This window comes from Emericellopsis cladophorae, assembly GCF_022114955.1.
Source record: "Emericellopsis cladophorae strain MUM 19.33 chromosome Unknown NODE_111_length_28795_cov_108_054635, whole genome shotgun sequence".
NCBI lineage: Eukaryota > Fungi > Ascomycota > Sordariomycetes > Hypocreales > Bionectriaceae > Emericellopsis > Emericellopsis cladophorae.
Window position 1 is genome coordinate 1,191 of NW_026251036.1, and position 27,605 is coordinate 28,795.

Consider the following 27,605-nt stretch of genomic DNA (forward strand, 5'->3'; position numbering starts at 1 on the left):
CGAGAGGATCTGGGGCGATGGCGACACGGATCCGGGGCGGAAACGTTTAATCGTGAGCGTGAAGAAGAAAGAAAAAGAGACGTGGGGAAATGGAGGGGCAGGGGGCAGGTAAACAAAGTCCACGCGCAGTGGGGGCTGACTCAGCCAGAATCCGGGCCGGATCCTCCCGGAACCCCACCACGACGGTTAAATTCCGGCAAAACACAGCACATACCTAGGATCACGACAGATACGCGGGCGGAATCGGCCCTGGCACAGGACTGGTACTACAGAAGCTAGCATTTTATTTCGTATTTTACTATAGAAGATAGAGGAGGACTGTACTAAGGTTTTTACTTAATTTTTCCTTAGGATTATTTAGCCTAGATAGCCTGGCTAGCTAGCAAGAGGCACCCGTAAGGGCGTATAATTTATTATTATTATTATATATTCTTTAAACCCTTTGTATTTATATTAATCTTTTAGTCAAGGACTATTAAACGACTGTAGTATTAATAGAAGCGAGTAGTCTAAGCAGCACTAATGATCTTTACATTGTTAGGCTTTAATCTCACGGCTTAAACTTAGCGCGTGTATTAAACTTAATACGATAAAGATAATTGATATACTAATAAATAGCAATGTTTCCCTCTTTTAATACCTTTATGTTAAAGGTAGGGCGGTTAAAACGCGTTAGCACGCAGTCGGGGTGGCTCCTTACGTAACTACGTGGGTTGTTTAATTATCGCGCGTTCGAGGCTAATTTCGCGCCTAAGTTTTGCTCAAGATATTAAAGTGCTTCTTGAATTGAACGCGTGATTGACTAGCCGATATAGGCTTTGAACGTGTTAGCTAGCGCATTATCACGAGAATAGGTTAATGGTGGTGAAAAGTGGCCATTGGGAACAGCTATGCCTAAGCCGTTGTGTCATAGGCAAAAGATCAGGTATTAATAGAATGCCGAGCGATCAGTACGGGGGTAATAGCTGCTTGTAGGGGGCTACTAGGGAACGGGCCGTAACTACGTTGGTGTGATCTAGCCGTTGAGGTGGGGCGCGGCACGAGTACTCAGAGACGGCCAGCTGGATGCGTTCAGCTACAGAGAGAGATCCGCACCAGGGACCAATGTCCCTGACCCCCACCATGCTACTCGCCTTGTCGCCCCGAGTCACAAGTCTCAGGTGTTGAGGACCAAGGTAAGCAGAGAGAAGATCCCTGGTGTGGCTCGTTCAGCTTGTCGGCGACGGATAATTTCAACTGGACCCGGCCGATTGCCGGGCATGATTACCAACCCTCTGGGCTTGCCTCCTCAATCTTTCCCAGACTAATAAGCTAACGTTCTTCCCTAGAAATAGTGGACTAGAGCACCTTACTACCAACCGTTAGAACTTTGCCCACGCTTTCATCCCTTTCCCCCAATCCTGATCCTCAGAGACGGACAATATGAATCGATTCATGCACCAGACCCGGCCTTATCTTCTGGGCCAGCGGAAATCCCCGTTTGCTTGGAATGCCTGCGCGATGACGGCTGCGACCTGGTCCAGATCGCCGCCGTCGTCCACCTCGGGCTCCAGCGTGCTTGGATCGCACCGCCGCCTCGCAACACACGCTGCAATCCCCTCCTCCTCCTCTTCCTTGTCTGCCCTATCGCCCCTCTCGGTGCCTCAACTGACGGCACCAGACCCGAGCTACGCCACGCACCGCTCTCACCTCCGGCAGGTCGCCGCCCACCTCGAGGAGCACGGCATCCTCAAGATCAGCCTCCGGTTTCCCGACACCAGCAGTGCCTTTCTGCACCAGCTCCTCCTGGGCCTCCACGCGCACGAAGGCCACCAGCTGCCAATCAGCCACAGCGCGGGCCGTGGCTGGTTCTGGGATGTGAGGCCGGTAGACCCTGCTTCCTTCTCCTCTTCAACCTCTGCCCCTTCGTCCTCGTCCTCTGACTTCTCATCCGAGTCTCTCCCCACAGCCTACCAGTCCGGGAGCGCCCATCAGGCACGCTCCGAGACCATGGGCGAGTTCCCCTGGCACACGGACTGCAGCTATGAGAACCCCCCGCCGCGCTACTTTGCACTCCAGGTGCTACAGCACGACCGGCGCGGTGGGGGCACGCTGTCCGTCATGGACGTCAGGCGGTTGGTGAGCACTGGGGAGCACCTCTCCCCCGCGGCGCGCGCGGTGCTGGCGACGCCGCAGTTCCGGATGGCCATCCCCCCCGAGTTCATCAAGGACCCCTGCCGGGACTCTATCGTCGGCAGTCTGTTGGCCATTGAGCCCACCGCGGCCGCCACCGCCGAGACGAGCAGACTCCTGGGGGGGCCAGGGGGATCCCTGCCGTCGCCGTCGTCACCACCATCAGCAGACGCCGAGTCATCACCTGCATCGCATTCGGTAGCGTCAAAGTGGATGAGGACGTCGATGAGGTTTCGGGGCGACATCATCACGCCGCTGACAGACGAGGCAGCACAGGCACTAGACGAGCTCGATGCTGCACTGTGTCGGGCGGGCGGGCAATCGCGTTACACGATGCACCTGTCCTCGCACGACATGCCGACGGGCACCATTCTCCTCGTCGACAACCGCCGCTGGCTGCACGCCAGGAACGAGGTGCGCGACGCGCAGCGCCATCTCCGGCGTGTGAGGTGGGATGCCGTCGCCTTCTAGCCTTCTGAGTCCTTCAGCCGATGGCCAGGGGTCGATGAAATCTGCAGGGCAGCTGCAGGCAGACAAGGTTCCAACTTCAAAGAGGGGGTGCGGATCGGGTATCACAGGCAAGAGAGGGGGGAGACAGGCATCAGGTTGTCCTGATTTAGCTAGCAGGGATTATCAGCTCGGCCGGGACTACCATTACCGCCAACATTACTTCTTTAGGATAATACGTCGATCCGATAGGCTAATAATAACAAGAGGAGCCCACATCAGGCGCAAGTCATAGATCGATCACCGTGCATCAAGAATAATCAAGAGAATTCTTGCTCCGTTGGCCGAGGTCTGATCACTTCTGCCTGCGTACGGACTTTCTGGTCCCCGAAATCTTCGTCTCATATCGGACAAGATGGGCGCATGATGAATGTGTGATCCCGGTACGTACTACGTAGTCCCCCTCGGCTGGCCCCGTCCGTCCGTCAAGTCCGTCAGTTCGTTGGTCCATCTGTCTCACGACCCTCTTGGACATCACTGCGACAAAATGACACGCGTATTGTCCTAGCTCTTCTGCCTTTGACGGTCTGACCTACCCTCCTTCCCTGTTCGCACCATTCGAGTTGGCGTTGAAGCTCTCCCTGTTGAACCCCCCCTCACTCTGGTCTACGGCTTCCTGGTCGTCCTGTCGACTTTTTTTTTTCTTCTGGAGGAAGCCGGCATATGTTCCATCGTCAGCAAACGCCTGAGGCCAACGAACTAGCCTCCCTCCCTCAACCGTTCGTCCCGTCGTACATCGTAAGCGTACACAAGGAAAACCATGGGCTGGCCAACTCTGGACCTCGGACACGCCGGTGCTGTCCTAGCACTCACGACGCTGTTTACCCTCCCCGGTGCCACGGCCCTTGCATCTCAGCTAAGGCATCAAAGGGCTCGGGATCGATTCTACGAAGATGCTGATGGGCGTAGCACGCCCGAGGCCCTCGGCCGGTTCTCGAATAGGTGGCCCAAGGCCCTCCTCCTCCTCCTCTCTAGTGTGGGCGCTGGTATCTCGATACTAATCCTAATATTCTCACTGCACACTGGTGAGGGTGGGATCGCTGGGGTCGGTGAGCACAGTATGCTCACGGCAACATGGGTGAGTCCCTCAGTTAGCCTTCTTGATGATACTCCTCTACGGCCATCATGCTAACATCCAAAAATTAGGGCCTCATTCTCGTGCAAGCCATTGGCATCATGGTGCAACATTCACCAGTCAAAATTCACAATCTGGGTCTATGGCACTCCTTCTCCTCCCTCCTCGCCGCCTCTCTCTCCGTTCGCCCCCTCACGAGAGTCTCGTGGCAGGCGGCACCCTACAAAGACCCCGCCGCCCTCGTCTGGACAGCCCACACCCTAACCACCCTGGCCCTGGCCCTCACGAACATCACCCTCCCCCGCCGACCAGACGTCTCCCATCACGGCCGCCCCGTTGACGCGCAGTGGACCGTCTCGACCCTCAGCAGGCTCACCTGGAGCTGGGTGCAGCCCCTCCTTCGACAGGCCACCCTTCAACATGACCTCAACGTCGACGACGTGCCGCTCGGGGGCCGCGGCCTGCGCTCCGCGGACCTGGCGCGGGACTGGGCGGACGCCGAGGGGAAGAGGAAACCCGGGGCCACGCTCTTCCGCTCGCTGATGTGGGCGTACAGGAGCAGGCTGGCGTTGCTATGGGCGGTTATTGTGTTTCGGTGCTTCATCAGCGTGGTGCCGTTTTGGACTATGCTGCACATCATGAAAGTGCTCGAGCAGAGAGATGAGGGCGAGTCGCAACATTCTGAGCTGCTGGCTCTCGTGGTTCTTATGGCTGGTTCGAACCTGCTTGATGCCGTAAGATGATCCCCTTTTCCCTTGATACGGTTTTGAAAAGGTACACTTGCTAATGAATGACCTCGTGTCAGTGGATTGAGAGTTGGGCATACTGGTTCACCATGGCCGACCTCGCGCTGCCCATCCGCGCCCAACTCTCTAGCCTCGTCTTCGGCAAGTCCCTCCGCCGCAAAGACGTCAAGTCCCCCAGCAGAAACCAAGAGTCCCAATCCCCTATCGCCCTCGAGGCCCAGAACGGGCCAGCAGCCACCACTACCGCCGCAGCCGCAGCCCCCGCTGCCCAGTCCACTATCAACGATAAGAATGACAACGACGACAATGACGATGACTCGAGCCAGTCGGCCGTCAACCTTGTCGCCGTCGACACGGAGCACATCACCACCTTTGCCCAGTATCACTTCCTCCTGCTCAATGGCGTCCTCAAGCTCCTCGTCTTCTCCACCTTCCTCATCCAGCTCATGGGCTGGGCCCCCTTCGCCACTGGCCTCCTCGCCTGGGCCGCCACCCTCCCCGCCAACGCCTGGTTCACGCGCCTTCTCGTCGGTCAGTCCAAGACGCTCATGGCGGTGCGCGACTGCAAGCTGGCCCTGCTCGGCGAGGTGCTCCGCGGCATCCGGCAGGTCAAGTTTGCCGCGCTAGAGGCCCGCTCGAAGTCGAGTGTTCTGGGCCTGCGGGAGAGGGAATTGGGCGTGCTGTGGCGCTTCTTCGTTGCGGACACGGGGCTGGGGGCCTGCTGGATCGCGAGTCCCATCCTGCTGGCCGCGACGTCGCTGACGGTGTACGTGGCCATTCACGGGCGGCTACTGCCTTCGGTGGCGTTTGTGAGCATCGGCATGTTTAATACGCTCGAGACGACGCTGGGGTCGCTCCCGGAGCTCGTCACGCTGGGCATCGAGTTCATGGTGTCGCTCCGGCGGATCGCTACGTACCTGAAAGGGCCGGAAGTGCAAGGCATCGAGCAGCAGGGGTCGAACGTTGTCTTCTCGGATGCCTCCGTCTCGTGGCCTGTCGACGGTGATACGGCTACCAAGGACAGATTCATCCTGCGCGGTCTCGACTTTGCGTTTCCGGAGGGGGAGCTCTCGGTCATCACCGGCAAGACGGGCACGGGGAAGAGCCTCCTCCTCTCCGCGATCCTCGGCGAGGTCGACGTCCTCAAGGGCTCCGTTCACGTCCCTGTCACTAGCCAGCCTGTAGACGACGACGATGAACACGAGGACAGTCCCCCTCCTAACACGGACAACTGGATCATCCCTGGCTCGTTGGCCTACGTCGCCCAGAACCCCTGGCTCACCAGCAACTCCCTCCGCGACAACATCCTCTTCGGCCTACCACTCGACCGGTCCCGATACGACCAAGTGATCGACGCCTGTGCCCTGAGGCAGGACCTCGCCGCGCTGGCCGACGGGGACGAGACGTACCTGGGGTCTAACGGCGTCAACCTTAGTGGCGGGCAGAAGTGGCGCCTCACCCTCGCGCGCGCCGTCTACTCGCGGGCATCGGTGCTCGTCCTTGAGGACGTCTTCTCCGCCGTGGACGCACACGTCGGACGCTGGATCTTTGAGCGTTGCCTGAGGGGGGCACTGTGCGAGGGCAGGACGAGGATTCTTGTCACGCATAACCTGGGGCTGGTCTGGGCGGGAACAAGATTCCTGGTTGAGCTCGGTGAGGACGGTGCCGTTGTTCACGCTGAGAGGCCGAAGCGCGAGTCTCTCGGGGCCGTCATGGATGCCGAGAGCAGCTCGTTCGACAGAGAACAGAGTGAGACTGCTTCAGCAGACGCTGTTCACATTCCGCAAGTGGTACAGCCTGCCTCGGCAGTTCCGTCTTCGTCGCTTGACGGGAAGAGCAAACGCAAGTTTGTGCAGGACGAGACGCGGCAAAAGGGCACCGTAAGCAACCACGTCTACAAGACATACATCAAGAGCTGCGGCAACGTCTACCTGTGGTTTATCTGCGCCCTGAGCTTCGTCACGTACGAGGCCGGCATCATCGGTAAGTCGAGTCCATTCATTCCCCTGGGATGCCAATGACTTGTCGATTGCTAACTCAACACAGGCCGAGCGTGGTGGTTACGCAAATGGACATCCACTTCTAAGAGCACCCAAGACGGCCTGCACGTCGCCAACGTCTTCCACGACGACCAGACTAGCCTCGTCCCCACGGCGAGCACCTTTATCGCACAGCAGTACCACCACCCCCTGTCATACGTTGACGTCTACATCCTCATCTCGGCCGCCACGGCCGTAGTCGGCGCCGTCCGCTTCTTCTGGACCTACATCCTCTCCATCAAGGCCAGCCGCCACACCTTCGAGCGCATGCTCGCTGTCGTCCTGCATGCCCCTCTCCGTTGGCTCGACACTGTCCCCACGGGGCGCGTGCTCAACCGCTTCACAGCCGACTTCAACATCATCGACGAACGCATCAACGCGAGCTGGACTCTCTTCGCCTCCAACGCCCTGCGCCTAGTTGGCATATGCACCGGCTCGCTGCTCGTCTCGGGCTACCTCGCCTTGCCCGCGCTGCTTCTCCTCGGCGTGGGCCTCATCACGGGCCGCCGCTATCTCGCCGCCAGCCGCCCGCTCAAGCGCCTCGAGAGCAACGCCAAGTCGCCCGTGTTTGACGTCTTTGCCACGACCTGGGCCGGCATCGCCACGGTCCGCGCCTTTGACCGAGTCGCCGCCGCCTGCGTCACGCAGATGCACGCCCACGTCGACGCCTGGCTTATGGCGACGTACTACATCACCCTTGCCAACCGCTGGATGAGCTTCCGCATGGCCCTCGTGGCCGCGCTTTTCTGTGTGTCTGTTGGCGCTTTCATCATCTACGACCCGGCCGTGGACGCCGCCCTCGCCGGCTTCGCGCTGTCCTTTGTCCTCGACTTCTCTGAAAACCTGCGGTGGACGATCCGCTGCTACGGGGACATGGAGCTGGCCATGAACGCCATGGAGCGGGCGGTCGAGTACATGAATCTTGAGACAGAGCGCCTGGACGGGGAGAAGCCGTCCGCGGCATGGCCAACGTCGGGCTCAGTCGAGATTGAGGACTTGGAGGTGGCGTATGCGCCCGACCTGCCGCCCGCTCTGAGTGGTCTCTCGCTGCGTGTGGGCCACGGGGAGCGTGTTGGTGTTGTTGGGCGGACGGGAACTGGCAAGTCTTCTCTGACACTTGCGCTGTTTGGATTCCTTGAGTCGCGACGGGGGAGTATCCTCGTTGATGGGATGGATGTGTCCAAGGTTTGCATGCAGGACCTGAGATCACGCATGTCCATCATTCCTCAGGTATGCAATTTCCAGACTCCGCCAAATTTCATAACCTACACATCAAGTCGCTGACACTAACTTTTCATCATAGGATCCCGTCCTCTTCTCCGGAACCATCCGGTCCAACCTGGACCCTTTCAACGAACACGCCGACAGCGAACTCTTTGACGCCTTGGCCAGAGTCCAGCTCATAGACCCCTACTCAACAGACTTCCCAACCCCAATCCCAACCTCAACATCTTTCATGAACATCTACACAAACACAAATACAAACATCTTCCAAGACCTCCACAGCCCCATCTCCCAGTCGGGTGGTAACCTCTCACAGGGCCAGCGCCAACTCCTCTGCATCGCCCGTGCCATCGTCGCGCGCCGCAAGATCACGGTACTTGACGAAGCCACCTCCGCCGTCGATGTGCCCACCGACATTCTCATCCAGCGCAGTATCCGCGAGGGGTTCGGTGGTGACAGCAGTGGCAACGGGAAGAACGGCACGCTCATTGTTATCGCGCACCGGCTTAGCACCGTGGCCGACTTTGACAAGATTCTCGTGCTTGAGGGCGGGCGCATGGTCGAGTATGGTACGCCGAGGGGGTTGTGGGAGGGGGGCGGTGCGTTTCGGAGGATGTGTGAGACTAGTAGCGAGGGGGAGAAACGGAAGTTAAAGGAGGCTATATTTAGCGTAGAGCCATAAGGTGACGTTTTATAAGGGTGAAAATATCTACGCGAGAAGACTATAATATTACATTTAATAATTATATATATAATAACGTGGTCCACCACTGAGCGACGCACACCCCTAAGCGACGCACTTTTCTACGACTATAGGACAAAGAATATTAATTACACTACTATAATAACTATAAAACACTAAAACTATTCAGACTTATATATATCAGATACTTCCGTATCTTCCTAGCACGTGCGCGTATTATACCTAGGCTTTCTATACTTACTATAACGCCGTAGAGCCCTCTCTATCTTAGTCCGCCGACTATTATTCTTACGAGTTTCACGCTCTACCTATTCCTATACCTCCTTCTAGGCTAGTATATTATATATATCTCCTATAGTAAGTGATCCTCTAAGATATATATATATTTTCTTAGCCCTCCGGCGCTTACTAAGTACCTTATTTATTTTCTATAATATATATATCTTAGCCGTTATAAGGGTAACTAAGTGCGCTAATACTTACGTCCCTTTTATAAGCTAGTTAATAATAATAAGAATTAGTATTAGCGAGCTTCCTTAATAATAGGTAATCTAATTTTTAATATATTCGGACTATAAGACTACCTTTATTAGGTTCTATAGCGTCTAGGAGCACTAAGGATCGGTAGCTACGGAAGGGGGATTAGTTAGTATTAGCGTCCGTAACTTAATATCTAGCTTAGATATTATAGCTTTAGGGTCGAAAAGTATTAGGCTTATACCTCTAAAACCTCCTTTATTATTACTCTTTATTATAGCGGTAAAGTAGGCGGCTTTAAAGGTAAGGAAGAACTCGACCTTAGTAATATAGTTAATATACGCTCTAATAAAATACTTAATTTCCCGATTATACGCTTTCTTTAAGGTACTAAAATACCTAATATCGAGTAACTAGGTTAGATAAGATAAGTAAGTAGGTAGGCTAATAATAATAATATTATTCTCTTTATAAAAGGCTTCGAACTAGGCTAACTAATAGCTCTTATACCTATCGAGTATAATTATCCGATATATACCCTTTATATAAGACTTTATATACTTATCGAAATATTTAATCTATTTAAGGCCGGTCTTATTATCTATCTACCTATTAGAAGTTAGTTTAATAGCCTAGTCGAGTAAAAGGCCGCCCTTTATATATTAGTTAGCGAGTTAGTACGCGCCTTAAATAATAAGAAATAGCGGGAGGTACTACCCTTCGCTATTAATATACTTAATTACTATCGCTTATTCCCGATTACTAGGCTAAACTACCTTACCTCTTCTACGTCGATCCGCGCGTATTATTATTATAGATACGTAAATAACGCCTATTATAAAGCTAGTCTCGTCGAAGTTATAGAAGTTATAATCGTAAATACTATATTTCGCTTTTATATTATATATAAGCTTAAACCACGCGCGAATAAGCTCTAGATCTTCGTAAAGGCTCTCTAAAAGTCATATACGCGATTAAAACGCGTCTTGAGTTCTAGTTATTACTTAATAAACTTCTCGGCCTAGTACTTACCGACGCGTCCTCCGTCGCGTCCCGCGAGTAATAAATTAGCTATATCTTTAATACTAGCGTGTCGGGGCGCGAATCCTCGCGTATCTAGGTCTAATATATATCGAATAACTACCTACTCTTTAGTAACTATTAATCAATAAGCTATATAACGTAACTCGAGCTTTAGTACTCGTCCGTTCATCCTATAGCGGAGCGTAGCTTCGGGTACTCTATAGATTACTACGGCTTTCCGGCGGCTGATGTCAGACACATGTTGCATACCAAAGTTGTTGCAGGCATCAGGGGTGGCTGAAGCCACTGGCCCTGTGGCTGGGTGTGGCTCAGGAAGCCCCGATTGGGTCACGTGCACAGGGACGCACCAAGGGAAGAACCTTCGCAGCCGAGGAATGCTTCTAGGAAGACCAAGAGATTAATACAGTCACCAAGGACCCCGTACTCGCAGCGATCTAGCTGCGCCCTCTCGACATTGTGCACCTTCTCACTCTCTTCATTAAACCCAGTTCTGACAGCTGAGTCTTTTGTCTTACCGAATAGCTTTAATGACCAGGATGATCTAGCTTTCTTTACAGAGGGTTGCTATTGTTAGTTATAGAGGAATACTATGTATAAGATAGAAATATACGACGCGTGGAAAAGTGCGTCGGTTAGGGGTGTGCGTCGCTTAGGGGTGGACCACGTTAGTAGGAAAATTATATAATAATAAGGAAACTATATAACGTGATTGATAAGCGAACCGCCTAGACAAGCGAACCGCCCACTTTCCTATCATTATCTATCATTATTATTTAATCAATTATTCTATAATAACTAGTAATATTAGATTAAAAGAATAAAGCTAATACCCTTCTTACTATTTAAGCGCTTTAAACTAACCTAAAATAAAGTATACGACGTGTGGCTAAGATCTATAATATTCCACGCACGACGCTAAGAGATCGTAAGCACGGAACTTAATTAAGACGCGATATAATAGCTAATTCGCGGAAACTATCCGATCTTAAAGAATAAAGGCTAGTCGAGTATATACTCGATCTAGATTCGTGAGGATTTTCCCCTTAGATTAGTGGTATTAAAGAAATAGCTAATCTATTACGTATCGACCGCGACGCGGTACCTGTTAGTAAGCGCTAGGTAGGGAATTTTATTAGGCGGTAACTAGAGCTTAAGACGTGTTTCTTTCGTAGATATAATTACTAGAGGGCTAAATACGAAGATTTAGTCGCTATAAACGCGTGGTTTCGACTTATAGCGAATATAATCGCGAAGTATAGTATCTAATTAGATAATATCTATAACTTCGATAAGATAGGCTTTATAATAGGCGTTATTATAAGCGGTATAGTTATTATAGGCGCCGAAAGGCGTAGGAACCCGAAAAGAGTCTAGCCTAGAAACCGGGAATAGGTTATAGTTATTTAATTAATCTCTGTATAAGGCTAGATAGCGCCGCCGTTTATCGTTATTATAGGCTAATATTACCTCTTAAGCTAGTATTAAGAAAGCACTCTCCTTAGTAATTAAGCTATCGTAACTACGAAAAACGGCTAGATGTTACGACCCAATATGCGGCCTTCACGTGCTTCTAGGCACGCCCTACTTTTTCCTACCACTTATAGTACGATCATCACTTACACAAATGATCGCGCCCGCGATCATTACGATCACCACGAATCGCTGCGAATAAGCAGATAGATCATTGCCAGGAATAATAATCACCCTAGTATATAGGAAGCCCAGCTTCACCATAGTCAGTCTCTACCAGCTCTCCTCAGCTATTAATATAATTATCTACGCAAGACCTACTATCTCGTATATAGACTGTGACCCGACCGCTCAAGTCAACGATACCCTAGTATACTTAGTTTATAACCCGACTTCTATTTTATCTACCCGATAGCTAGTCTAGACCCGAACGTCATATATTGATAGCTCTTATTTAGTATACTACCGTGTCAAGTACTTAAGTAATACGACACTATGGCTAGCGAATCCTCTAAGACTAAGGGCAAGCACGCCGAACCTATCTAACCCCCGCCGGAAGAAGATATCGGTATAAACTCGGATAAGTCCGAGGACGAGGTAGATATCCTCAGGGGATAAATCTAGGAACTCAGAGGATAGCTATAATAAGTTACCGATATATAGACTCGCGATAAGGAGTAGTACGATATAGTATACCGCGACTTTAACGAAGGGATAACCTTATAACGAGAGCAGAGTGCGTAGCTAAGAAACGAAATAAATAGCGTAAGTAATAATACTATTCGGTAAGCCACCGGTAAGGACCTAGGAGAGATTATAAAGCCACGCTAACTAAGACTATTCGATAGTACGACTAAGGACCTTTAAGGGTTCCTAACTTAGGTTAGAGCTTATTAATAGTACTTTCTTTCTATCTTACGGATAGAGGAAGATAAAGTACGCTATATAGCGGGATATCTATCGGGAGCCGCCTTAGCTTAGTTCGAACCCACGCTTCGGGATTTCGTAACCTATATTTACTAGCACCGAAAATAAGATATAAAGGATATCTTCGTATATTACTATAACTTTAAAGAAGTATTAAAGGCGACTTTTGGGATTATTAATAAAGAACGCCTAGCCGAGAACTAGCTAGAGGCGTTAAAGCAAAAAGGATTAGCTTCGGACTATAGCGCCCTATTTATCTAGATAGTATCTAGAACTATAAAGAGCGAGGGAGATAAAATAATAGCCTATTATAGGGGTCTTAAGGACGAGGTTAAGGACGAACTCTATAAAGAGGACCGACTTACTGCCCTCGCTATATATATTATAATAATAGTTAAGATCGATAATCGATAATTCGAAAGGCGATAGTAGAAAAGGGGATAGTACTTTACTAACTCCTCGAACCGCGATTATAGTAATAAAAATAAGATCTATCCTAATATAGGAAGACCCCGGTTCTACCTAAGTACGGCTCACGGAGGAACTCACGCGGGACTTATAGACTTAGACGCTATATAACGAAAACTCGCGGTAATCGAGAAAAAGAACCTCACTTACTATAATTATAATAAGAAAGGATATTTTACGCGCGAATACTATTCCCTAAAGAAGGAACGAAAATAAGACTAGAAGCTAGTACCTAAAGGTAAAGCGAAATAGCTAAATATAACTAGGGCCGGATACGAAATCATAACGAACGAATAACACGATATTATTAAGGATAAGGAATAGGAGTATAAGGACTACCTCTCCGCTATCTAACGAAAGCTAGCTAAAGCGCCAACTCACGAGGAACTCTATTAGATAGCCTGCTATAATAATAGCTACTAGATTCACCGAAATAGTAAGGAAAACTTAAGATAGTTCCCTAAGGTACTATATTAATCTCGCGTTTTAGCTATAATACGTAAGGTTACTACGGGAGTAGTAAGATACCCGGATATTATAGACAAATCGCCGGATAAGCTAGATAAGCTTAGTAACGATATTAAGGAATAATAAATAAAGTAGCTCGTCGAATAATAGCGACGAACTTAAGAATTAGATAAAGAATCGTTAGATACCGACTCTATAGGTAGCGAAGAAGAAATCTTATAAGAAAAAAAAATACTCGAAATAAATCTCTTATATAAGAGGGCTACGCCGTAAGACTAGCTCTTCGCCGCTAACGATCGGTACGATCCTCTGCCCTAAGGAGAGGACCTCTAGATAGTTATCTACGTATAAATAATACTCGGAGAAAATAGTCCGGAATAGGATCGAAAGATACTATTAAGAGACGACCTAAGGATAAATCCTAACGCGGAAAAATATCACGAATTATCATAGATCTTATATATATATTATTTCTATAAAATCTATATAACCGAGAAAAAGAGACATTAGGTCTACCCGACAAGAGGAATAGATATTCGAGCTATCGACGACCCCTACGAAAAAGAAGAAGCCGAATTCTACGAATACGTATATACTAAACCTAGTTTGGGGTATGGTACTACGGCAATCGGCTAAATACCCCGAAGTATACGTACGAAACCAGAAGATATAGAGTAAGTGCCTATTAATAGATTGCCCTAAGTATATCAAGGAAAAGGTATTCGATTAGTATCGAACTAGAGAATAAAAAGAAACGGAAGAACTCTAACGACACGAGAATACGGCAAAGGCACTACTCGGCCTTAAGCTTACTAAAAAGGAAGCTATTATAATAAAGGCAAGACACTAGAGAGAAAGAAATCTTATAAAAGAATTCCTAGTATAAAGGGAGTGCGCACTAAAGTATAATTATATATATAAAGGATATAATAAATACCCTAAAGGTATATAACTACTATATAATCCGATCGAGGAATTAGACCGGAACTATATCTTTAAAAACGAAATAGACCGCGAACGATATAAAAGGGCCAAGGAAATACTACGCCTACGCTATAGAATAAAGGCAAGGGAATACCAAGTCCCGAACGGAAAAGTATATATATAATATATAGTATATAGACACTACGAAGGATACACGCTAGATTACGGAGTCTACTACTATAGGTACGTATACCACCCGTACGAGGAGGAAGATAAGGACCCCTCTATACTAATAAAGTTATATAGCGACTATAACTCTAAAGACAATAATATCGACATAGAATACTACCCGTTAAAAAACTATTAATATCGCCTATAAAAAGGGCATAAGATAACGAAAGAGACCTAAAGACCCTCTACTCCGTAGAGACAAGCGGAAGATAAAAAATAGTTTTAGAAGTCTAGATTAATAGATATCGATTACGAGTACTATTAGATAGTGGATCGATAGGAAACTATATCTTACTAATAGTGGTTAACTAATATATACTACTATAGAATTATAAGAAAGTAATATATAAGCTTTATAATACCGAAGGAGGAAGTTTCGATTATAATAATAGGACTATCGACCGTAAGACCGATTATCTTAAGGCCTCGATATAAGGATACTATAAGATAATCGTCTTCGATATTATAGACTTATATAATTACGATATAATACTAGGTTACTTATAGTTATAAAGAAGTAATCCGGTAGTCGATTAGCGTAATAGCTAGTTAGCGTGGATAGACACGATAACGCGATAATTACTATTTAACTAGAATAAAGCGAATATTCGCGACGACTTAGCCTCTAAAGAAACCTTATAGAAAAACACAAGCGAGTCGAAGTAAGCAAAGACTATAATATTAACTAAGAAGGCTTTATAACCGGGTATACGATATAAATAAGGAAAATAAATTATTATTAATATTATATAAAAAATATTCGAAGCGAATTAAGCCCTCTAAAAAGAAAGAAAAACAAAACCTATTACGGAAGAAGAACGGCTAAAAAATATATTATAGGAGTATAAGAAATATTACTTATTATTTAAGGAAACCTTAGAAATAGGACTATTACTATATAGCCGATAGGATCACGAAATCTATCTTAAAACCGGTACTTCGACTAAGCACTAAAGACTCTATAACCTTAACGGAGAATAACTTAAAGTATTACGAGAATATATTAACGAAATACTCGAAAAGGGCTATATTCGATTATTTACTTCGGAAGTAAGATACCCTATTATATTTATACTAAAGAAAAATAGTAAGTTACGATTAGTTATAGATTACCGGTAGCTTAACGATATTATGATTAAAGACCGGACACCCCTGCTACTTATTAACGAGCTTAAGGATAGACTTTACGGTAAGAACTAGTTTACCGCTCTTAACTTAAAAGGAGCCTATAACCTAATCTATATAAAGAAAGGAGACGAATAGAAAACTACTTTCTATATAAAACTCGGTCTATTTAAGTATTTAGTAATACTATTCGGCCTTACTAATACTCTAGCTACCTTCTAGCGAATAATAAATAATATACTTAGGGAAAGCTTAGATATCTTCGTTATAGTATACTTAGATAATATCCTAGTCTTCTCGGATACTCTTAAAGAATATAAGGAATATATCTATTAGGTACTAAAAACACTTTAGAATATAAACCTCTTAATAAACCTAAAGAAGAGCACGTTTTATATATAAGAAACTATTTTCTTAGGGCATATTATTCGACTAAACGAAATCCTAATAGAATAAATAAAGATTAGCGTAGTTAAGGACTGGCCTAAACTAAAAAATAATCTTAAAAAAGTATAAGTATTCGTGGGTTTTACGAATTACTATAGATATTTTATATATAATTTTATAATAATTGTAGTACTACTAACGAAACTCACGAAAAAAGAAATACTATTTAAATAAGGAAACGAATAAAAATAAGCGTTCGAGGAACTATAAGATACTATCTTATTAAATACTATTCTCGTAACCTTCGATTCGGATAAACTACTCGAATTAGAAACCGATATATTAGACTACGCTATAGGAGTATAGATTAGCTAACGCGATAAGAATAATAACCTAAGACTAATCGCTTTCTTTTTAAAGAAACTCTACGGTATAGAACTAAACTACCCTATATACGATAAAGAATTCTTAGCTATTATATCCGCTATAAAAGAATTTAAGTATTATATACTAGGAACTAAGTTTATAACTAAAGTCTATACCGATTACTAAAATATTATATACTTCGCCACTATATAAGAACTTAATAAATAATAAATCCGTTATATAGAATTCCTAGCGGACTACGATATCGAGATTATCTATCGAAAGGGATCGGAAAACGGTAGAGTAAACGCGCTTAGTCGCCGACTAGACTACGATACTAAAGTACTAAAAGCTAAAGGCTAGATACTTTAGAAGAATAAAGAAAGAAATTATATATAAATATCGCTTAACCTCCTTATATATAAGGTTAAAGTAGATAATACGTACTATAATAAAATACTAAATTAGGTATCTAAGTATATAAAGGAAATACCTAACGATTACGTAATAGAGATAGGAAAAGGACCCACTAGGAATAGACTACTCTAGATACTACCGCCGCTAGGCGATAAAATCTTAACTAATATCCACGCGTACCTTATAGTAGGATACTAAGGAGTTAGAAAGACTCTAGAACGAATTCGACGAACGTACGACTACTAAGGGATTAAAATAGATATCGCACGTATTATCGGATAATACGAAGATTACGCACGTAGTAAGGCTACCTGACATAAACTATATAGAGAACTGAAGCCACTACCTATGCCTTTAAGACTATAGGAATCAATAGCCTTCGACTATATCACGAAGCTACCTAAGTTAATCGAACTAGGATCTAACGTCGAATATAATAGTATATTCGTTATTACGGACCGAATAAGTAAATTCGGATATTTCTTACTATATTAAGAAACAACGGATATAGAAATACTCGCGTATACCGTACTTAAATATATCGTGGCTAACCACGGCCTTCCGGAAGAAATTATTTCGGATAAAGGAATAATATTTACCTCGAAATTCTAGTAAGCCTTAATAGCTTAATTAGGAACTAAGCACAAACTTAGTATAGCTTATTACCCCTAGACGGATAGAAAAATAGAAAGATTAAATCAAACGTTAGAACAGTACTTACGGTATTATATTAACTACGAGTAAGATAATTAGGTCTTAAAGCTACTACTCGCCTAACTCGCTTATAATAGCGCGCTAACGGAATTAACCTAAATCTTACCGTTCTACGCAAACTACGGATACGAACTTAAGTTCGGTAGTAAAACACTAAGGGATAGACCCCTGGCTAAAAAGGTAATACTAGAAGTAGATTAGCTACGCTCTTTATACGAATATATAAAAAAATAACTCGAATTCGTATAAATACGAATATCGAAATACTATAATAAGAAAAGATCGAAGGGACCGATCTTTCGAAGAGGAGATATAGTCTACTTATTATATAAAAATTTCATAATAACTCGACCTTTATTAAAACTCGATTATAAAAAACTTAAATTATTTAAAGTTAACGAAGTTATCTTAGACACTAACTATAAACTTTTACTACCCTTAAGTATAAGGATATACCTAGTTTTTTATATCTTATTTCTCGAAAAAGTACTATAAAACGTAAAAACTAAGTACGAATTAGAGGTTCTCGAAGAACTCTACGAACTAGAACGACTTCTCGATAAATAAAGAATTAATAGAGAAATCAAGTACCTTATTAAATAGAAAGGATACGTAAGTAGTGAAAATATATAAGAACCCGCTAAATACCTTATAAACTACGGCCACCTACTACGGTAGTTCTATCGAGCCTAGCTAAACCGAAATCAGCTAAAATAGATAGGTCTAGCGGTATATCTTCGTATACCGCGTCCTAAGTCTGTATAAAATCAGGCTCTAGGACGTTCTCGGTGGAAGAACGACTAGCGGAGGAACCCGATACCTCCGATCGCCTTTGCTCGTGTTCGGCCTCCTTATGTTCTACGCGCTCTAGTTCCTCTACGCTATTAATACCACGAGACACGGCCCTTATTATCTTCTCGAACTATAATTTCTTTTGCTTTCGAAGACGGAGTACTTTTTCCTCCGTACGCTCGAGTTCGGTCTCGAGTTTCTGGTGTTATTCGGCGATCTTGCGAAGCTACGAGGTAGATACTCCGCCAATATCGCAAGCTGAATGATTCGAGCGAACGTATTTAGCGTAACGGGAAGAATCATCGGTAGAGACCTGATAGGTCTTGAGCCCACGACGCTCGGAATTAGAGTAAGTAGGTATATCAACGGAATACGCGAAAATAGTTTCAAGAAGTCAGATCTTACGCTCTTTGGCGTTAACGGACGATTTCTGCGCGCGTTTAGTAACACGGCCGGATATAGCGAGAATAATTAAACAGGAAACTCACTAGAACTAACGGAATAGGGATAGGCGTTTAAATAATCTTAGGGATAAGATCTTAAGAGGAGGGGTATTATATTACGACCTAATATACGGCCTTCACGTACTTCTAGGCACGCCTTACTTTTTCCTACCACTTATAGTACGATTATTACTTATATAAATGATCGCGCCCGCGATTATTGCGATCACTACGAATCGCTGCGAATAAGTAGATGGATTATTGCCAGGAATAATAATCACCTTAGTATATAGGAAGCCTAGCTTTACTATAGTCATTCTCTACCAGCTCTCCTTAGCTATTAATATAATTATCTACGTAAGACCTACTATCTCGCACATAGACTATGACCCGACCGCTTAAGTCAACGATACCCTAGTGTACTCAGTTCATAACCCGACTTCTATTCTATCTACCCGATAGCTAGTCTAGACCCGAACGTCACACTAGACCGATAATACTATAGGTCTCCTATAGCTAAAGTACTTTAATTAATATATAGAGAAGCGATCGAATAGTGCCTATCGTCTTCTGATCCTTAACGGCTATAAAAGCCATTACTCTACCGAGTTCGAGGTATATTATAAGGAGAATAAGATTATTACGCTCTATATACCTCCTTATTCGTCTTACCTACTCTAGCCTCTTAATATAGGCTACTTTAGGCCGCTTAAAACAGCATATAGTCGAGAAATAGAATATTTAATTAAATACTCTATAATATACGTTTTAAAGACTGAGATTCTTCACGCCTTCTACGCTATATTCCGAGCTATATTAACCGAAAGTAATATTAAGGGAGGCTTTAGAGGGGCTAAAATTACCCCTCTAGATACGGAATATATAATCTCGAAGCTAGATATAAAGCTATATACTCTAACGCCTCCTAAGGGGACTCTAGAGCTTCCTAACCCTTAGGTCTTAAAGACCCTTAAGATAATTAAGGAGACTAAATCTTAGTCTACCTACCTTAAAAATCGAATCAAGAGATATAAAAGTAGCTCCTTAGTATTAATAATTAACGCTATAATATTAATAACTAAGGGTTTAAAGGTATATTAGTACGAGATAGCGTTATTAAAGATAGAGGTCCGGGATCTTCGAGATACTAACTATATCCTTAGCTAGCGCCGGAGAGAGAAAAAGACCCGCCTACGAAATAGAAGGACTATAATAGTAGAGGAAGGTCGAGTATTAATTAATCAAAAGGATATAGATTCGTAGCTAGTAGCTAAATCGTTAAGGAGAGGTAGTTAGGTAAGGTCGGTATAGCTAGCTCTAAGGTATTATAGTGTGTGCGGGAAGGCCGGCTATAATTCACGAATATATTAGGGTAAGATAGAGGTATCTAGAGATAAGTATAGCGATTAGTTTAAACTAATCGAATGATCTATTATGTTTTAATAAAAGATCTTATTATAGGGATTTAGGAAAGTAGGCGGTTCGCTTGTCTGGGCGGTTCGCTTATTAATCACGTTATAATAATAAGAAAACTTAAATAAGTTATTAATAGTGGAAGAAGAGTACCGAGTTAATTAGCGAAATTATAGGGGCTAAAATAAGGTTAAATATTATTATATAAGAATGTAAGGTAGCCCTTGGAAATTTTTTCGCGTTTTAGTATATGTATATATAGCTATTAGTTATTTATAATTATCGTACTATAGTCCTTTATAAAAAGTCTTACGCTCTATTACCTTAATTAATTAACCTCTGCCTCTTTGTCCGGGTTTGGCCTTGTCGAAGATCGCGTTTACTCACACGGGCACAAGTACACTTACGGACGGACAATGTGGGAATGGAGACGTGCCAAACACTGCTTGTATGAGGGCGTTTGCACATGCGAACATTCATAGCAGATTCTCAGTCAGGCCTTGCTGGGAAGAATTAGATCTATGACTTATGTTGCTCGCGTGTTTGCATTGCGTAGCTTAAGCTGGATAGTGCCTTCTTGTTGAATGCATTTCGCTCCTTGCTGGCCGTTTTGTTCTCGCTTCTAAAGCCGTCAATGCATGCCTTTGGCTTGAATTGGCCTGCCGGCGACTAGTTTCGGGGTGTAGATGTTGATAAGTGCCATGCCATTAGACTTCAGAGGCGAGCACATATAGACAGCAGTCGGTGCCCCCGGATCCAATTACCCTACACCTGCTGTACTACGATTCTTGCATTTCATATCAGATAGCTATTCGATGAAGCAACTTGATTGATCATCACATCCGTGCCGATGACTTGTACTCGCTTTGTCTGACAAGCTTGGTTGGACCTGGCTACAAGGGCCGAATCACATTCGGACACAGCATACTCGTAAGTTATCAGGAAGGTAGTTCATACGGTGACTTGGGCGATTAATCTAGTCTTCCGAGCCCAAACGTTGAGTCCTTGGCCCCTGAATCTTTTCAGGGACTGTCTTGCCCTATGCGTATCACTATTCCTCGTATGTAAAAGATGCCTTAGCAGGTTATGTGTATGTCGCCCTCGGCTTGGCGGAAATTTCGAAATCATCCTCAACCGGCACAAAAACAATTATCTTGGGTGACAAGCCCAGTTACAATGTATAATTCTCTTATATCACATTTAACCAAGCCACAATTACAGACTTAGTGAGTCTAGAACTCGAAAGTGATTTTACATGCCGGGCGGTGGCCCGTTAGATTAAGACGCAATATGCTCTGCTTCCAAAGAGAATAGTTGCCATACAACATCCGAACTGACCTCCTCAAAGAGGGGTTTCCGTTGGACCGAAGGGTTTATCCGAGCAATGAGAACACTCGGTCAACAACAAATGTACCGATGTCACGGAATCCTCCCTGCCATTCTATCAAATCGGGCCAAAAGAGCAGCGGGAGACAGCTGCCGACGCCACTTAAGGAACAGATACGGCAGTTGAGCTCATCATATGTGAGTGTTGCGGGGGAATCTGGCGCTTTCTCGTACGCAATATCACGACGTGTGGTATTGCATTTAGCCTGGAATGGGATTCGGTTAAGTACCGCCGCCTAAGCTCTTTCAACCAATGACTGTCCCGCTCATTCGTGTAACCCTCAGCGTGAACATCAACAGAAACGGCAAATTGAGTCGAGATGGGAAACGACCGTGCGGGTTTAAATACTTGAAGCTAGCTGCCTCAAACAGCCCAGCCACAACAGTCATTTATCAATACTCTCCTTGTTGCAATCCTTCGCAATGAAGCCTTTTTCAGCAGCAGTTCTGCTCATTATCAGCTCAATCAACTCAATATCAGCACAATCATGTCCGGCTTTCCCCATTGGCCCGGGACCTTCGAGCCAGTATCTGCCCAATCCTTTCATCTTTCAAAATGGCGACCCTATCGACTCGCTCGACGATTGGGCTTGTCGTCAACGCGAGATGTCCCACCAACTTCAAACGTACGAGCTCGGAACGCTACCACCCAAGCCCTCATCTGTTAGTGGATCTTGGAGTGGCAACAGCTTAACTATCAACGTCAGTGAGGGTGGAAAGTCCATCAGCTTCTCGGTCTCAATCAACAAGCCCGGCGGCACCAATGTTCCAGCCATCATTGCATTTGGTTTCGCCAGCATCCCTGTCCCGTCCAACGTCGCAACTATCACCTTTGATAACAATTTGATAGCTCAACAAGATGGCCAGGGATCTCGCGGTCGCGGCAAATTCTATGATTTGTACGGAAGTGGACACAGTGCAGGCGCCTTGACGGCCTGGGCTTGGGGTGTCGCCCGCATCATCGACGCCCTCGAGAGCACGCCTGCCGTGGGTATTGACCCGACTCGGGTTGGTGTGACTGGCTGCTCTCGCAATGGAAAGGGCGCCATGGTTGCTGGTGCCTTAGAGCAGCGTATTGTGTTGACTCTGCCTCAGGAATCGGGCGCTGGTGGTTCCGCGTGTTGGCGTATTGGAAACTGGCAGAAGCAGCAAGGACAGAACGTTCAAACAGCATCTCAAATTGTCCAAGAGAATGTTTGGTTCAGCCCTGCGTTCAACTCGCACGTCAACAACATCAACAGCCTCCCGTTCGATCACCACATGGTCGCAGGCCTAGTCGCTCCGCGGGCACTATACGTAATGGAGAACGCCGACATGGAGTGGCTCGGCTGGACTGCTACTTATGGCTGCATGGGCGCGGCGAGGAAGCAATGGGAGGCTTTGGATGCGCTCGACAGCTTTGGTTACAGCCAAGTTGGTGGCAATTCCCACTGCTCATTCCCGAGCTCGAAGCAGGGCACAGAGCTTGCTGCCTTCATCAACAAATTTCTCCTTAAGACTTGCTCCGGCAATACCAAAATCTTTCGCACGGAGAAGAACCATGGAAGTTTCAATCCGGATACTTGGGCTGGGTGGGACGTGCCTGTTCTTGCGTAGTCTGCCACACCGCGAGAAAACGGTCAGGCTGAGCGGCTAAGGACAATCCGAGTGTTACATACGTTAAAGCTTACGCGCAGTTCTGTGTGCAGTTTCATAAATGAGCACCTTTTTTCGTTTCATATCATTCCAAATTGAGGCACGAGAAAATTTCAAGTGTTGGGATCAGTCTTATTCACAGTCGTGATGTCTGTTGTAGGTTGAAACCCCCTCTGGTCAACCTAGTAGTGTTCCATACTATGCGTGACTACGCAGTACCCAAAATCTTCACTATAAGAATCTGTGACGCTCCTCCCTATTTTAGCAGATATTGCACGCGCGAAAATAAAAAAGCGGTAATAAACCTAGCAATACTTAACACCTGCAAAATTTAGACAACTAGTACTATCAACAATAGACCTAGCGTAATCAGCCCCTAAACCCGGTTCTATATTAAAGCCACAAGCGGTCCTCTCCACGCAAGGGAGGCAGGCCCTAAAACTATACCACGCCACGCCGCACGGTACCTGCCGCTATAATAATCAACGACCCTATAGACCTAAGTAACTAACGCCGCCTATAGGGGCTAAATAAAAGTAATACACTAAAAGGCAGATTAAATAAGTAGAAAAGGGATAATTAATTTAAATGTCCTTAGGCAGCTAGTCGGTTGGCCTAAACAAGCATAACGCGGCTACTTCTTAGATTGCATGCGCGTAGCTTAATTAGCTACAGCGTTCTTAATTTATATAGCGCCTAGGTCTATTAGTCCTATGTTTATCGTATACGCTTATACGGTATTATATTACCGGGGATATCCTTAGTTTAGTTAGTAACGACATCCTCCGTTACTATTACTTTTAAAGTTTAGGTAGAACTAGTTTATATTTCTTGCCTTCCTTAATATCTTACGCTTTAGGTATAATCGGTTATCGATTCGGATTATATTCGTAATATACTCTATGAGGGAATTAGGTATATCCTTATAATAGAGTTATTCCTAAACTTCTAACTTAAGACCGTTAAAGAAGTACGTTATAAGTAGCTCGTCCTCCTATCCGAGCCTACTAGATAGCTATCGAATATAGCCTAGGTTTCGTTATCTTAGAGATTAGCTATTGTTTCTAGGAAGTCCCTTGATATACTAAAAGACAGATCAAATAAGTGGAAAAGGATGATTAATTCAAACGCCCTTGGGCAGCTAGTCGGCCAGCCTAAATAGGCATGGCGCGGCTGCTCCTCGGATCGTGTGCGCGCAGCCTGATTAGCTGCGGCGTTATTAATACTATCTTATCGCTATCGTACCTATGCGTGTACGTGACTAGCACGTAATACCTATACATAGCGTAGATATATCTTAATTAAATAGCTATATAACCTCTAAAGTATATTATAGTGCCGGCTATATAGAAAATCGTTACTACCCTTAGTAACTCCCGGTAACGCCTATCTAAGCTAAGGAAATACTTGTCCGGCGCTATTATTACTTATATAAATTATTCGTTCGTTACTATCGTTAATACCTTATAATTTTGTTATCCTATCTATAATCATGTCTTTATATATTATATTAATCGTTCCTCCTTATATTATCGCGGCGGTAATAGGTCTAATCTATTATATAGCCGCGGTCTACGTTTAGCGCCTTAACTTATTGCCCTTCCGGGGGGTTAAGGACTTCTTCTTACGGGTTAATTACTCCTCGAAGGTACGTATCGCGGCGTCGCTAATACCTATAGAATTTACTTACTAGTCGTATTAGGGGCTCTAACCTTTCTAACGAACCTTATATTTAATTATTTTATTTTTTAATTAGCGCTTATTTAGTAGCCTCTCGATCTCGTAATATATATCTCCTTTATTATCTTTAATATTATATAAGGCTTCTATAGGCCTAGGCTCGGGGTCGACATATACGCTAGCATAGGTAAGCTTAAGGTACTAGACCGATATCACGGGGTGTATCTTTATACTACTAAGCAGGCTTAATTCGGCGGCGAGGTCGTTAACTATCCGCTTGATCGTAAAGGGGCTAATCCTCTTCTAAGACTATTTAAGGCTCGGCCGGCTAGCGAGGTAGTAACCGTGATAAAGATTAAGGTATACGCGGTCTCTAGCTTATAGCTATATCGGTCGGTGTTTGGCGTTGTACTATCGTTTAGCTTTTATCGCTATAAGGTTTATTACTAATTAAGCCGTCGTTCTTACGGCCTCTCTTATATATAGTAGCGTCTCGGCGTTAGGGTTATTAGCGGCTTAGAACGCTTTATTAAGTCTGAAGCCGTAAATATACTCGTGCGTGTTATATTAGCTACCGATATTAAAGGTGCTATTAATATTCTATTATATCGCTAGAAGTAATAGCTTCTAGTTATAATCTAGCTCTTCGATATAGGCCAGCCGTATCGCTATTTCGACCACTTAATTATAGCGTTCGGCTAATTTATTAGCCTATAAATAGTACGCTATTATTATCGCTAGCTTCGTGCCGAATACTTTTTATAGTCCCCTCTAGAAAAGCTTAGTAAACTTATAGTCTTAGTCGCTAATAATAATTAATAGAAAACCCTATTCCGCTAGTATTAAGGCTCGGGCTAATACTTACGCCTAATATTCTAATATATATATCTTATAGCTAGGGATTAGTAGGCTTCGTTTACTAGCGGTATAAGTGATCGTAAGAATCTAATTAAAGGTATCGAAGCTAGTTAGGGCCCACGGCGAATCTACGGCTAACGTTAGGGGTAGGCGGGTAATAAAGTTAGTCGCGATATATTATATCGGTAGAGGGCTAGGCCGTATAGGTATATATACTCTTATACGCTAATATCGGTCGGTCTAGCCTAAGTAGTAAGATCTATATCTTACGATATATACTATAACCTTAGCGGTTATATTCTTTATAGCGAAGCCTCGTAGTTCCTTTAGTATACGGTCGATACTAAAGTAGCTATGTTTATCGTGTGCCGTTATAATTATATCTTCGATTATTAATTATAGCACGTATAGATATATAGATATATCTATTCCTTCGTTATATAATAATCTATTCTTGGCTTAGAAGAAAGGCGCGCCGCGGCGGCGGTTAATTCAGTAACGCGTTATTCTATCTAAGCCGGTCGAAGTTTTAGTAGCGTCCTCGCTATCCTTAATTATCGTGATAATCTTAGACTAGTGTCGGTCCTTAATATAGCCTTCGAGGAATTAACTAACTATTTCGTTACTTATAACTACTTCTATGACTACGTATATATCTTTTAACGCTATATATTAAGGGTGCTTACGTTATATTAACGGGTTTAATTCGGCTGCTTTAAGATAACTAAGTACGTCGGGCACGAAGTTCTTCTTACCGGGAATATAATAGACTTCGAGGTCGTATTAGGAGAGGTAAATCAAGGCTATGATTAATCTACGGTTAGCTCTATATATACTAGCCATATTTATTATAGACTTAGCTAGGATCTGCTTAATCGCTAAGTGATTTATTAGGACGCGTATCGGCTACTTAGATAATTATATAATTATATAGGTGCGCCGGATCGCCTATACGAGGCCTGCTAATTTAAGTTCTATCGGTCCGTAAGTACGTTCGGCGTTAGTTAGCGTGCGGCTAGCGAAGAGGATCAGTCTAACCGCGGTAGCGGGTATTATAGATCCGGGCTATTAATCGTAGTTATTTTTAGTATAGAAGAGAACTACCGCGAAGCTACGTTCGAGGCTTATATTAACCTAGTAATATAGGCGCTTATTAGGGTTATCGTGCGTTAATATACGGCTAGAGGCTATTTTAGATTATACTGCCTCGAAGGCTATAATCTCTTCTAGTATAAGCTCGAATATTATAACGCGGTAATAGGCCTAACGCTTATTCTTATTATTATCGGCTACTTTATCCTACCTCGCGGCTAGCTTTAAGTAATTAGACCTTACGTCGCTATAGAGGATTAATTAGCTTAGTAAAATATAGTATTAAATACTATAAGAAGCCTATAGCGTCGATATAGCTCTCTAACGTAGCTAGATTATTAGGGAACTTAAGCTAGGCGAAAGTAACTATTCGTTCCTTAGTCGTTACTAACCTAACGCTATTTACTCTAAAGCTAAGAACCTATATTAATAGATATCCGATCTAGCTCTTTTTCAGAGAAATTATTATATTTAGTCGTTAGAATAAGCTAAAAATAATTTCGAGGTATTAAAGGTGTTTTTCTTCGGACTATAAATAGATAATTATATCGTTAATAAACCCTCTAGCGAAATTAGCGTAAGGCCGTAAGATCCGATCTATAAACCTTTATATATACGCTAGGCTATTATAGAAGCTTGTTAGCGCTATAATAAACTTTTCCCGACCTCGGTAACTTATTATAATAAACCTATAGCGATAACGTAGATGATAAGCGAGTCGGCCAGACAAGCGAGTCGGCCACTAGTAAGGGGTGCATAGACATTTCGGTGCAGCACTAACTACGGGATTAAACAGGGAATAAGCTGTTAGTGCTGCACCGA

General features: G+C 44.6%; 3 protein-coding genes across 3 annotated transcripts; all 3 read left to right on the forward strand.

Annotated features, from left to right (window-relative positions):
- Window positions 1-1,422: 1,422 nt before the first annotated feature.
- J7T54_000397 (uncharacterized protein) lies at window positions 1,423-2,643 on the forward strand (the record flags this gene model as incomplete). Its single annotated transcript, XM_051510495.1, has 1 exon — window positions 1,423-2,643. One exon carries the CDS (start codon window positions 1,423-1,425, stop codon window positions 2,641-2,643), a length of 1,221 nt encoding a protein of 406 aa, XP_051358608.1.
- A 796-nt stretch (window positions 2,644-3,439) lies between these two features.
- J7T54_000398 (ATP-dependent bile acid permease) lies at window positions 3,440-8,445 on the forward strand (the record flags this gene model as incomplete). Its single annotated transcript, XM_051510496.1, has 5 exons — window positions 3,440-3,757; window positions 3,826-4,488; window positions 4,560-6,483; window positions 6,547-7,769; window positions 7,843-8,445. The coding sequence occupies 5 exons, from the start codon at window positions 3,440-3,442 to the stop codon at window positions 8,443-8,445; spliced, it is 4,731 nt and encodes a 1,576-aa protein (XP_051358609.1).
- Window positions 8,446-21,941: 13,496 nt separating this feature from the next.
- J7T54_000399 (uncharacterized protein) lies at window positions 21,942-23,114 on the forward strand (the record flags this gene model as incomplete). The annotated part of the gene is made up of 1 exon (XM_051510497.1): window positions 21,942-23,114. One exon carries the CDS (start codon window positions 21,942-21,944, stop codon window positions 23,112-23,114), a length of 1,173 nt encoding a protein of 390 aa, XP_051358610.1.
- Between the last annotated feature and the right edge of the window lie 4,491 nt (window positions 23,115-27,605).